Genomic DNA, 13,413 nt, shown 5'->3' on the forward strand with positions numbered 1-13,413 from the left:
TACAGAAACAGTGTTTTTATTCCAAGGGCAAGAATATTTAAATAATTTACAGTCATTGAACAGCCTGAAAGGTTGTTTTTCTTTTTTTCTTCCATGATTAAAATCACAAAGATATTGAAACAAAAACAGTATTTAAAAAAAAAAAAAGAGCGTACACAGCATGACAGAGGGACTGGGAACAGGGGAGCTGCCGGCTGAAGGGCCCAAGGGAGCCAGCTGTGACCCCAGACTGGGCTGTGGGGAGGGGAGAGGAGCTGCCCCCTGCCCTGCTGAGTGCTGGAACCCAGGAGGGCTGCAGGGGAAGAGGGGGGTGCCTGCAGGTCCGGTCTGAGTGCAGGCTGTGCCTTTTCCTCAAAAAGCAGCCTGTGGTCATTTAAGGCCAGCATGGGGCACAGGAGCTAGCCCTAGGGAGGGTCGAACAGTAGGACAGGGATGAGAGCAGATCGCTGCCCCACGCTGCCCTTGCACCAAACCTGCCGGGTTCCTCCACCCCCGCTGCCATCCCCAGCCTGCAGGGCACAAGGGTGGTCTGCAGTTCCAGAACGAGGTGCCAGGAAATAAGGCAACACCCTGTGTTCAGAAAAGACCCGAGAGCTCCCCCAGGGCCATCCATCCCTCCTGCCCCACATCCCCAGGGCAAACACTGAGGACAAAGCCTCGGCCACCCCCTGTCCCTCCACTTGCCCCCTTCCACCACCCAGGGTGCACAGCCACAGCCCACCCTGGGGGCAGAAGAGGGGTTGGGGTGACAGTGGGGCAGCTGGAGACTGGGGATAACACGGTCACCCACAGGAACAGCGGGTGGGAGGGCACCTCCTGCCTTCTCTCCCTGGCCCCACCATCCTCTCTCTTAGCTCCATACATCCAAAGAGTACCGGCCCTTAGTCATCAGTTTCTTTACATAGTCCACGGCCTGAGACTGATTCATGTTCCCATACTCAGCCACAATCTCATAGAAAGTGTTCTGCACGTCCCGGGCCATGTTGCGGGCATCCCTGGAAAGAAGAGGACCGTGAGTGAGGTGACAACACAGAGCAAATAAAAGCTGGCTGTCCCTGAATGTGTGGATGGGGGCAGTTTGCCCTGCCCAGCCCATTTACCTGGCTGCTCCCTTTCCTACTGAAAAAAAGTGAGCAAGCGTGTAAATGGGGGCCACACTCATTTTCCAAAATATAGGAACATTCGTCCCAAAGTCCCTTCCTTGTCCCAAGACTTACCCACACACATAGATGTGAGCGTTTCCATCATTCACCAGCTTCCAGATGTGTTCCTTGTTCTTCTTTATTAAGTGTTGGACATAAACCTGGCAAGAAACAATGGGCTGTGTCACAGGCTGGGGGGGGGGGGGGGAAGCCAAGCCCATGCCCACAGACCCCCCATCCCACACAGAACCACACAGCAGCAGAGGAGCTGGGTGCTCCTTTGACTGCCCTGGGTCTCCTCAAACAGCAGGGCTGGCCGTCCCCAGTCCTCAAAGCCTCATTGACCCCCACCATCACAGCTTGATCCTTGTGTTTCCCTTCCAACTCAGGATACTCTGATTTTAGGGGAGTGATGCTGGGCGATGGGAACAACTGTGTGATGGACAAGAGAGGTACCTTCTCAGCCTGGTCCCTGGAGAAGGCGACGTTGAGTTGGGTGAGGACGCCCTCCTGCTTGAAGCGGGCCAGCTCCTGGCGGTACAGGTAGTCCTCCTGCTCACGGCGACAGCCGTAGTACAGCACCGTCTCACCCACCTCTTTGCCTGCAGTCACAAAGCACCCATCAGCCCCTTGCAGCCCCCTGTCCTGCTCACCCAGCCCAGGGCTGGCAGAGCTGTTGCTCCTGTTTATCTCGAGGCTGATCCCAAGATAGCTACGTGCTTTAGAAATGAGTCAAGGTGACCTGCCTGCGCTCTTCTGGAGAGGTGGCAGAAGTCAGAGAAATAGCTTCGATCTACCCGCCCTCTAAGTGCCCCCCTGTGGCCAGCAACCAAGAACAAAGTGTCCTTGTGCTGGGACAAGATACGCTGCCCTTCATCTGCAGTCATCTCCCCAACCCATGGGATGTGGCAATGGAGGCACCGACCAGCCCAGCAGGGCACCCCTCAGCGCCCAGGGGAGTTCTTGGCTTCTCACCTTGCTCCTTCAGCCAGGCCCGCTCCTGGATGAAGCCCATGAAGGGGGCTATGCCTGTGCCCGGTCCAATCATGATGACAGGTGTGCTGGGTTTGAAGGGCAGGCGGAACTGCGACTTCCGGACATACATGGGCACCAGGGAGTTCCTCCCATTCTCGTTGGGCACCTTGTTCTTCAGCCAGTTGGTGGCCACCCCTTTGTTCAGCCTTCCTGTCTTGGTCTCGTACTCCACCGTCACAGCACAGATGTGGATGGAGTTGGGGTGGACCTGCAGGAAGGGGACGTCAGTGTGAGGCAGAGGGAGCCCAGCTCCCCAGCCTGGCAGCTACGCAGGACAAAAAAATTCCCTCTCCAGAAGTTGGGATAACCCAGAGCAAATTCCCAAAGTCTTGTCCGTGTCAGAGCAAGGGGACTATGGCACTGTGGAGCTAAATAGCTTTCTTAGCATCCCTCATGCTGCCTGCTCACCTTGGAGGAGGAGGCAATGGAGTAGTAGCGGGCCTGCAGACGGGGCAGGAGCTCACACAAGTGGTCGATGGGGGGATGCAGCGAGGGCATGTCCTGCAGGATGGCCAGGATGTTCCTCCGGGCCTCCACCACCCAGCTGAGGTAGAGAGCCTGCAGACAAGGAAGGCACAGCCATGACTTCCCCACAAAACCACAAACACAGCCCACAGCTCTCTGACCACGGCACAACGCCTCCCCTGAGAGCATCCCCCAGACCCAGCTCAACCCGCAGCTTTGCTGGGAAGGCTGCAGCTCACACCTTCCCCTCAGCAGTGGATGATGCCATCTTTCGGAGCTGCTCCTGCTCCCCAGTGTCCGTGGCATACTGGGCCAGCTCATAGAGCACGTTGGTGCGGGGCGGGTTGGTGATGTCCAGGTAGTAGGTCAGGGCTGTACGGTAGGAGGTGGGGCAGGGGAATGGGTGTTTCTTGTTGGATTCCTCTGGAGGAGAAGAGAAGAAAGAAAGAAGGATGTCAGCAACCGCTTGCTATTATGGTAGATTGCAGCCGTGGACATTTGGGAAAGCAAAGTACCATCAATCAAGGCTGGAGACATTCAGTTCACAAACTAAGAGCAAGTAAGGGGCAGGAATGATTGCGTGAGGCCAGGCGGCCCAGGACACCACACAGGAGTCTACAGCCTCTAGCAGAGAATTACAGTCATTTACTGTTTGGAAATGAGAAGCCAGCTCTTGGACTTCTGGGCCAGCAGCTATGATGCCTCAGGTCAGGCGTTGCTGTCTCAGGAGTAACACAAGCAGCAGCTGCAGCCTCCCTCCTGCCACAGGCCAGCTCTGCTGGGAACATTGCCCAAGAAGAGCTCTTTGTATCAGCACTGAAAAGTGCTCTCTTCTGGCATCTCAGCCCCCAAGTCTGTGCATTCTCCAGGGACTGAAAAACAGTGTTTCAGACTCAAAAGCTCCTATTGAGCTCTGGGGCTGCTGCAGCAGAGGGATGCTCTGGTGGGCTGGTGCTCTGTAATTAGGAGAACGCTGTAACATAATTTGTTATTGAATGGGCACACCAAACATTTCACAACTGATCCACTTCAGCTGGCTTGCAGCAAACAGGCTCTATGCCACTACTGCAAAACGCATCCAGAGTGGCCATGGGATGTCTCTGCCTGGATGGGTCCTACAGGACCTGAGGGTGATCTGACTCTTGCTGCAGTGGGAAGGACAGAGGCTATTGCAGGAGAGCTGCTGATGTGCATGGGTGATCCATACTCACCATCCAAATTGTTCAGTGACATGATTGTATCCAGATCCGTGCCCAGAATCTCGCCAAACTGATTCACCAGAGATGCGTCATTGGCCGGATAAACAGCCACGTGGTCCCCAGACTCATACCTGGTACAAGAACAGGAGCAGAAGAGATGAAATACAGGCACTACTTCTTGTCCACGTCATGCCTGAGCTGCTCAGCTGGAGGACCAGCAGGCTGCTGGTTTGTAAGACAACACTGAAACCTGAGCTGCACCTGCAGGATCAGGGACCCCAAGGAGACAGCAGTCATGGTAGTAAAGAACCATCAGATGCTTTTTTTTTCCCCCTCCTTTTCTACATGGGAGCCCCCAAAATAGCAGCAGTTTTTCCCAGAGCCTACCTGATTTTGGAATTGGAGATATCCAGCTCCAGGTGCATAAGGTGTCGTTCCCCACCCTCGTTCAGCTTACGGTTCTCTCTAACCACAGCCAGGAAGGGGTTCTTGGCATCAAATGGCCTGGAAGGAAAGAAGGCCCCCCTGGGTTACTCTCCTGCAGGCTCACAGTACTGCTTTCATCTAGGTACGTTCCCTCTGTCTCCAGAGCAGGGTCCCACTATTAGAGCACAGGGCCACCCTGGCTGATGTTTCAAAACACCACAGCACACAACTTACGCTGCTGCTGCCCACACTTGACAGAGAAAACAATCATTTTCCTTCTCAGTACAGCCCAGCAGCCAACAGCTCCTACCCCATTAAGAACAAGTGATGCAACAGCAGATTAGAGGGAGCGTCACCTCTCAAAATGGTATTTCAGGTTGTCATTCATTTACACAATTAATCTCCCCACAGCAATACTGCGAGCAACCATCACACGTTAACCACTCCAGGGGAGGAAAGGTTCTGACTGACCTCAGGACAAACCCTGCACACCTACCAGCCAAACAGTGTAGGTGAACACAGCCAACCCCTCAAACACTAATGACTCATTAACTGTGGAACCCCTGAGAGTTCCAGAGCACATCTGAACCCATTTCTCTTGGGCAGATGTCTGCCACATGGCTGCGTCGCCAAGATGACACTGCCTGCATGGCTTGTGTAGTTAGAAACATTAAGAATGCCATCGGCCAAAGCCTGGCCCAGGGACAGCCTGGCACTTACGGCTTCTGGTTCTCGTAGCTCTTGAGGCGGCCCATCTCCCCAGTGTACACCTTGCTCATGTTCACATCCGTGTGCACCACCAGCTCGTACTGGCGGATGCTGGAAGAGGAAAGGGGACAGAAGAGAGGAAAAAAAGTCAGATTGGAAATAACAAGGGTACAATTGGAACCATCATCTGCTTTACTGGGTTTGCTGCAGTTTAGACAAAAGACACTTCTGCCCTTCACCCCTCTCAACACAGCAGGAAGCAGGGCAGTAATGCTCAGTGCCAAAAGCAAGAAGAATGATCAACTCTGCTGGGAGCACTGCAAATCTGTGTGTGCATTCAAGCTTGGAAGAGGCAACAGCTTGCAGGAAAGAGGACAGCAGCTCAGGCCTGATGGCACAGCTGCCGCTCAGACGTGGCCAATCTTTCTGGCACCCAGAAGAAAATGCTCCCATACTCACCTGGATTCCTCTCCTGTAGCCTCCACCCCAAAATGCTCACACACCGCTGGCCAGAACTGCTCTCTCCAAGTGATGAAGTCTTCTTCCAGGCTAGATGAGGAGAAAGGGAGTTTCAATATTCCTGCTCAAGAGGAAGCAGAGGGATGTTGCCAGAAGAGCCAACTGAGATCCCTATAGACTTCCTCCTTCACCATGGGAAAAGGCATCTGCCCATGGACCTACTAAGTTTTGTTACCTCTTCATGCTCACACATCACCAGAAGAGCATCTTCAGAGCACTGAGTAGCAGGACTTCCATTCCTCACACACCTCCCTTCACAGCCACACAAGGCTGTAACTCAGGCCCGCTGTCTTTGCCCATCTCAGCCACCCTTTGCCCATTCCTGGCATTAGGTCACCTTCCAGATTCCAATTTTGAAAAGTTTACTTTCCTAAATTCAGAGCCTCACACAGAGGGCAGATCCCTCTAATTAGATCCTGCCATCCTTGGAGGCAAAACCACAGGTTAATGTAATTCCTGAAGTTCAGCTTCTGCCAAGATGTTGTTCAGCTAAGTACAAACAATGGCTCTTGGACTGTGATTTTGGAACACTGCTGCATTCTACCATAAAATAAACAGCTCACAAGGAGATGGATCTTATCTCATCTGCAGGGATGAGAGGGCTTCTCCATCCAGGCAGGGATATCAGTAGAGCTGCAGAAGAGGCTGTGAAGCCTCAATAAATATACAGTTATGGTCATTTAAAGCTGATGTTGGATTTCAGCAAGGTATACAGGGTATACATGACTGATTTATGTGAGAGATTGCAGATGCACTCAGGGACGTGGCAACCACCATAAATGGCCATAAGGAGTTTACCTCTGTCTTAGCAGTAGAGCCAACACCTTGCCAGGGACCCTTCCACGTTGCTACAGCCAGCTCAGAGCAACCCTTCAAGTCGAGCTACTCACTTGCCATCATCATCTCCCAGTCCAAGCTCGAAGATGCGCTGGGCTCCAAGCTCCTCCAATCTCTTGTCCACATATTTCCCCATGGCATTGAAGTGCTCGTAAGTCTTGTTCCCCAGCCCAAAGACCTGGAAGAGAACACTGATAATCATGGAGAAGCAGGGACTGGATTTCCTCCATCAGACAGCATCCTCTGTCCTTCCCCTCCCACAAAACGCCCAGAAGTGCTTACAGACTGCTTCTTACAGAGCAGCTTAACATCTCCAGCAGTGCATTTTCCTTTCATTTGCAGTCGTGATGCTGCTTAAAGAATCTGGCTGGCGTTTAGGTGAGGTGGTTGTATCTCAGCCAATTATTCAGCTCAGCACAGAAAAAGAGCCACACACTCCTCCAAGTGATTTAATTTGTGAGAGAATCTAGCCAAGGGCTGTTCAATCAGCTCCTGAACAACAGCAGCAGCCCGTAACTCATTTACAGACCTTACACTCAATGTCTGCTGGGCTGTTTGGGCAAGACATCGCCAGCAAACCCTTGTGATTTAGGCAGTGGAGAGAGCTCCCTGACAGCTACATTTAAAACACTTAGATATATGTTTGCAAATATCTGTGCAGCTTGGAGAGGAAGACAATAGAAGGCACAGACATCATGTTGTGTTTTTACCCAAGCCATGTGCAAGCACAGTGGAAGGTTTTTGACTTTCCTGCCCAAACACAGCATAAACTGGAATCAAACCACTTACTGCAAAGCGGAGACCTGACAGGTCAGCATCAGCCTCCTGCAGCCAGTCGTAGAAGTCTTGGGCATTGTCTGTAGGATCACCCTCACCATACGTGGCCATACAGAACACAGCCAAGGACTTGTCAATCTCAGAGAGGCGACTCAGGTCCGACTAAAACCAAAGCAAAGAATAAATCCTCCACGATCGTGCAATGTGATCATTGAGCAAGCCTACACCTGCACTGCAGCTACACCCCTGCTGCCCAGAACAGCACCACATCATGTCAAACAACTGCTTACAAAAGGGGTTGGGGAAAGGCCAAGCCCATCTGAAATGGTAAGGAAAATAAAGCTAACTGTACCACTGGATTGCAAGTCAGTACTTCTGCTCCACCAGAAAAGTGATGGGATTTTCCATCCAGGCTGAAGAATAATACAATGTCAACCCCTCTGTGCAAGACTGCAGCAGCACAGTACCAATGCTAACTGCAGAAGGAACATAGAGAAAGTTTCATGCTGCCATCAGCATGTAAGACTTGTAAGAAGACTTGTAAGCCCCAAGCACTCCAGGCTACATTCCTTTTTCAGCCACATTGCAGAGTGGCACCCCCTAAACCCATAGACTGACAAGGACCCACCTCTGCAACTCTGAACGTGAGCTAATTTCATTTCCTTCTCTAAGTGAGACTACTAAAAGGGCAACAGTCCCTTGGCCATACCCTGAGGCTGTGTTCATGGCTAAATTACCAAGTCATACTCCTCTGGGTCTGCAGCCATGCCACGGAGACCATAGCGGTGAGCGTCTTTGGAGAGGCGATTGGCAAATTCCTCTGCTGTACCCGTTTGGGAACCATAGAAAACCACGATGTTTCGCCCCTGGAGAGAAGAAAACCAAACTGTTAAATGGCAATTACTCATTTGGCAAATGCACAGAGCAAGCACATCTCATCAAAATGGAAAAGCCTGGGATCAGGAGTCCTGGACCGAAGCTTAAAGGCAACTAGGAGCATGAATTTGTACAGGACTTCACACCAGGCTAAGCTGTTACCAGGAATATGATCCATGCCAGTCTCAGGGAGGCGACTCAGGTCAATCTAAAATTACAGCAAAGAATAAACTTCCAAGGTTTATTCTCAGCCACAAAGCTACAAAGTGACTCCAGAAGGCAGGAAACTCCCTGGACAAGAAAGATTTGCCAAAGCTCTGGGAGAGCGTCTGAGTGCAGGAGCTCCTGCTCCACAGCAAGCCAGTTCCTTTGAAGTAAAATGGAAAATATATCCAGCCCTTACATTTTCTCCTGCTTCCTCTTGCACCCAGTCCAGCAGAGTCCAATCTGCCAGATCTGTGTGCAATTCCCATTCCAGAGTGAGCCTGGTTTGGGAATCAACCACAAAGATGAACAACTGCCAGCCAGTGATTTCAAAGTCTCTGCCCTTTTCATCCTGACTTTGATCCCCTATTGCACTCTTGCATCAAACTGTCAATTTAGTTTCTCCTCTCTAAGAACAATGTTCAGGCAGAGACTGCTGTGAGCTACTCCTGCCTCCCACACAGACTGCCTTTGGACACTGCAGCAGAATGCCTCTGGATCCAAGTCAGTCCCACTACTGACAGCTAACAGTCTCCAGAGGATAAAGGGAATGACATGAGCTCTGTCACCTTCCCAGCATCTAGAGCAGGCAGCTTACCGTCTTCTTCATCTTCTCAATGAAGCTGCTATCTCTTGCTGGGGTTGACCTGAAAGATAGAAGAAACCTCCTTTCAGATGAGTACAATGGTTCTTTAAGGTCAGAGATAAACAAATGGAGGAAAAAGCAGCCCCTGGGCTGTATGAGATCTCAGCAGGGCTACCAAAGTGGTGAGATTCCCTATCAGCCACTGATATTTAGCCCATCCTAGGGATATCCAGTGCTCAGCTGCAGGGTGACTTCTCCAAGGACAGATAACAGAGCAGGGGAAAAGCCAGCCGCCAGCCTTACCTTCTTCAGGAAGGCATGCTGCAGGCAAAGGCCAGGAACTCAGCCCTGGGCAGCAGGAAACTTTCACTCTGAAAACTGAAAAACTGCTGGTTATGAGGACCTCGCAGAACTAGGATGCAAGAGCATGCTTTCAGATAAATCTCAGAAGCTAAGCCATGGTGTGAGATGGGGAGAACACCCTGCCTCTGCTCCTCTGTGGCGGGCAGGCTTTGGTTCTGAGCCATGCCCCAGGGAGGATTCCCCAAGCGTGAAGTAAGACAAGGCTAAAAACCAACTGTTCTGACCTCAAAACAGACCCCACAGAGCAGATGGGCACACAGAGGCTCAGTGGTGGATCAGTCTCTGGCAATATGAATGCTGCCCTTTGAGGTCCCACAGTGTTACTTTCCACACTGGGGTTTCTGTCTCCAGCACAGAGGTATTTGCTCTGTTGCAAGTAAGCGGCCTTCTATTGCTTGAAAGTGGGAAAAACCATGGCAGTCAGAAACATGCAGGCAGAGATTCACAGCACTATGGATACCCTATTATTTAGGAAGCCAAGAGAGCTTAACTATCCTAAATGCACTCGTGGGCTTTTAGTGTCACACCGTGAAAGCAATGTAACCCTGCTGACAAGTGGGACCTCTGGGAACCCCACAAGCAGACATAGCTCCAGCAATGGTCAGATTAGACACTGGGGTCTCTTCAAGGCAGGCAAACAAGTGCCAGGAGCTCACTTGCTGTCTTCCCTGCTGAAGCTTTGGTAGCAGGGAAGAGAGGAACGTGGGACCCGTTCCCATTCCTCTTTCACAATGGAAGAATGCAAGGCTGGGTCTCCTGTGGGAAGAGAGAAGCCTCCAGGCAAAAAACAAATGGTTTTGGCTCCAGCCCATGTGAGAATGTGCAGAGCTCACTAACAGTTTCCTAAACCCTGCAGCCCAGAGGGAGGGATCTGTGCGGACGTGCGGAGACATTTGCAGAGTGCACACACAGAGCAGCAGGGTGGGGGCATCCAATCCAAGCACCCCTTTCTACCCAAACTTCATAAGGAGCTCCACAACCAGGCCTGGTAGCTCTGAGCAGTGATATTCCCAAGCACCATGTATGAAAGACGGAGCAAACCCTATCCAAAAAAGATACTGACAGAGGCTGTGCTCACAAGGGAGTGCTGCTTTGCGCCCCTATCTGCCCCCTCCATGGCTAACAGCCTCTCTGTGTCTTCATTTGTACCCTGCTGGGAACAGGGGCACTGCAAGCACCTTTCACAAAGCAATTCCAACCCTGCCTCTGCCAGAACCCAAGTTCTGCAGAGCTGTCCCTGCGTGTCCCAAAGCCCACAGGACTCTCACTTCACTTTTGGCTCCCCTGTGAATCTCTTTCGTTTACTGCCCTCTGGAAATGAGATCCAATTAAAATAGCTGTTGGGTCAACTGCTAACCAGAATGCTTTTAAAGGAAGAAAAAATAAGTTTTAAATCCTTTCAGTAAGCTCCCTTTAAAGGAGGAAAGGGCACACACGGAGCTAGTCCACTTTCAAAGGAGGCAACCTCACACTGAAGAGCTGTGGTGGAGAGCAGACTGTGGCTCAGACATAGAAGAAATGAGTCTGGCTTCCGTTAAAAAAACAAAAAAAAAAAAAACAAAGCCACAGAATTCCCTGAAACTGTTTCATCAGGATGGCTTGGAAATCTGAGCTGTAAAATGCAGAAATACTGAAGACAGAAATGGCACTGATTTTCATTGTTCAGCCAGGAAAAGTTAGGAGAGAAAGCACATTTTCGGCAGACCACTCCTACAGTTCAACGTAGCTCATGGTTGTGTTTATAATAGAAAAAGTGATAGGTGGAAGAAAGGAGATTAACTCCTTTGTTGAAGCAAGTGTACAGATCACCCACCCTTGCTGAGAGCCCAGAGCACAAACAAGTCCCAGGGCGCTCTCACTTTGATTTCAGAAGGAAAAAGGGAGGAGTAGAGGAAATCACAGGCAGCTCGAAGTTATCAAAGTCTGAAGAAAAGGTGAAACAGAAAGCTCCCACACCTGCCTCGCCTACCGAAAACAAATGCACATCCAGAAGCAAGAATGCAGCTTGGTTGCTGCACAGAAACCGCTCTCACCCAAGCACCCACGCTGGAGACCTCCTTCGCAGCAGCCTGCCTCCAAGCAGTCTCTCCCTGCCTTCTCCTCCTGCTCCAAGTCCTTCCCTTTGCCCGCTGGGCAGTTCACTCACCTGGACACAGCCGCCTCCTCTCCTGGCACCGAGTACACACATCCCATGGTCAGGGCAGGGAGAAGGCAAACAAAGAGTCCCAGGGCAGCTCTCTCTGTCTGCAAGGGGAGGTGTGGGGGAAGGATCTAACTTAGCTCTGGAGAAACATGCACACAGGCCTTTCCATTCTGCTCCTTCTGGGCATTGAAGCCAAGCGTCAGCCTTTTGTTAAATAGAAGAGAGCCGGCACAAAAGGTCCCAGTCAGGGTCATAGCAGAAGTGGTGCAGCGCGCTCAGCTCCCGGTCGCGAGGCTTTGGAAGTTACACAGCAAATCCACACAGTCCTGAGACACTGCAACATCTGGCAGCAGTGGCAGAAAGGAATTAGGAGTCAAGAATGAAACCTCCCAGGATTCTCCGCAGCACACGTCCCTCTCCCATCCGCGTGGAGCTGGATGCAAAGCCCTCCCCCAGCCTTGTTACCCTGGAAACTGTTTATATCACAGTTGTTTTTATATATGTTCTTTAAAAGAAAAACAAAAAAGGCAGTGCTGTAGCTGAATGAAACGGTTCCAGACACTGTGTGAGTAATATCACGGGTAACTATGGCAGTGCCATTATGGAGGCAGCTCAAAGGAGTTCTCATCAGGATCCTATTAAATTAAATTAGAGATGGTCTCTCTAACACACACGCAGGCAGCTGAGAGCTAATCAGGCTGAGAAGTTGGAGCAATTCCTGTGACAGGAAGCCCTACAAGCACCAGAGAATGAGTCTCTCTATAGCTGCGGAATAGAGATAAGCCTGTTTGTGCCCCAAACAGTGTTAAAGACGAGGAGGGGGAGGAGAAGGGTGGGCTGACACCAAGCATAGTTATCAGTGTCTCACCCCATGTCTCCCTGTGCAACTCTGGAGCATGGACACAAGGGAGGGCAGAAATCTGTGATTGAGAAACACACAGAGATGGCCTGAGTGAGAAAAAGTAAATGAGGGCACTCCTCAGTAATGTCACCAAGTACAGTTGCCCTCACCATGGCTGCATGGAGATCGAGGGCTGCTCTCTTTAATGACATCTGCAGAGCAGGCGGCCAGGAACACTCCAGTGGTTTTAATTAAAACTGAAAACAGTCAAAATGCAAAAAATGCTCAGATGGCAGCATCCCGGGCTGCCCTGTGGGTATTTCACAGCACAAGTAGATGAAGTCTTACATGCAGAAGCATCTACATATGCTGAATCCCTTCTCTGGGGGCTTCAGGCAGGAGAAGAGCTCTGCTCCACCATACGTAGAAGGGACCAGTGAATGCTGCAGCTCAACCCACAGACACACTGACAGGGTGAGAGCAGGACTGCTCCCAGCACAAGCGGGCAGGCAGGGCCACAAAAAGCGAGGCCAGATGAGATGACATCCAGAAGAGAGTACTTTGATTATGGACATCAGCTTCAACAATCAGCAGCAATTCCAGCAGTGCTATTCCAGCATCCTTCTTGGAGACACAGCTGTGCTGACTTTGCTTGACAGAGGTACGCTGCTCAGCAGCAACTCCAGGAGGGCACCGAGGTCTCAGAGCTGAGTTCAGGTTGGAAACTATGTTTGAACTTTCATACTTTGGAAGGAAACCCAGCATCAGCCTTCACAGCCACATGAAATGCTTTTCAAACCTTCTGCTCTCCAGTCTTTCACAGTTGAAGCTAGGAGCTAAAGGAGCACAACAAAAAACACCAGCAAGTACTGCCAGATAAAGCAGCTCAGGACAGCCTGGCAAGTCAAGGTACAGCTGCAAGGAAAGTGCTGAAGAAAAGCAACATCTCTTAAGGCCAAGGATCTCCACTGCAGCTGCAAAGGGCTCTGTCTCCAGGGCCAGTTTCCCTCATGCTTGCTATACAGCCAGCCCAGGGCAATAGTGGACAGCATGATCTTCTATATTGCTGATTTACTTGTTCAACAGCAAGGAAACTCCACCCCAGGCTCTAAGATGACAGAGGGAAGGAAATCCAAGGCTGAGCAAGGTTATTTTTCCCCACTTATTTCCCTCACATTTCCAGGCATCCCATAAAATAACACTGCAACAGCAGCAGGAAGTCACTGTCTCCGACCAGAGGATAAATGTGCCATGAGCCACAGCCTGGGCTTAAGGGTCCAAGCTCCCCTCAG

The 13,413-nt window shown here is 51.1% G+C and overlaps 1 protein-coding gene across 1 annotated transcript in view; it reads right to left on the minus strand.

Annotated features, from left to right (window-relative positions):
- Window positions 1-13,413, minus strand: part of LOC122184724 (NADPH--cytochrome P450 reductase) — a 24,091-nt gene continuing 10,678 nt past the window's right edge. The window contains exons 3-16 of the mRNA XM_042879914.1: window positions 8,787-8,835; window positions 7,846-7,974; window positions 7,121-7,270; window positions 6,385-6,509; window positions 5,435-5,524; window positions 4,988-5,086; window positions 4,229-4,345; window positions 3,854-3,972; window positions 2,884-3,065; window positions 2,586-2,735; window positions 2,118-2,385; window positions 1,599-1,744; window positions 1,218-1,303; window positions 1-995 (exon numbers count right to left, since the gene is read on the minus strand). Of these exons, the coding sequence (XP_042735848.1) occupies window positions 851-995; window positions 1,218-1,303; window positions 1,599-1,744; window positions 2,118-2,385; window positions 2,586-2,735; window positions 2,884-3,065; window positions 3,854-3,972; window positions 4,229-4,345; window positions 4,988-5,086; window positions 5,435-5,524; window positions 6,385-6,509; window positions 7,121-7,270; window positions 7,846-7,974; window positions 8,787-8,835 (1,855 nt within the window). The 3' untranslated portion in view covers window positions 1-850. The remainder of the gene's footprint in view (window positions 996-1,217; window positions 1,304-1,598; window positions 1,745-2,117; window positions 2,386-2,585; window positions 2,736-2,883; window positions 3,066-3,853; window positions 3,973-4,228; window positions 4,346-4,987; window positions 5,087-5,434; window positions 5,525-6,384; window positions 6,510-7,120; window positions 7,271-7,845; window positions 7,975-8,786; window positions 8,836-13,413) is intronic.

This window comes from Lagopus leucura, unplaced genomic scaffold, assembly GCF_019238085.1.
Source record: "Lagopus leucura isolate 7727_CA_CO unplaced genomic scaffold, USGS_WTPT01 Super-Scaffold_100024, whole genome shotgun sequence".
Lineage (NCBI taxonomy): Eukaryota > Metazoa > Chordata > Aves > Galliformes > Phasianidae > Lagopus > Lagopus leucura.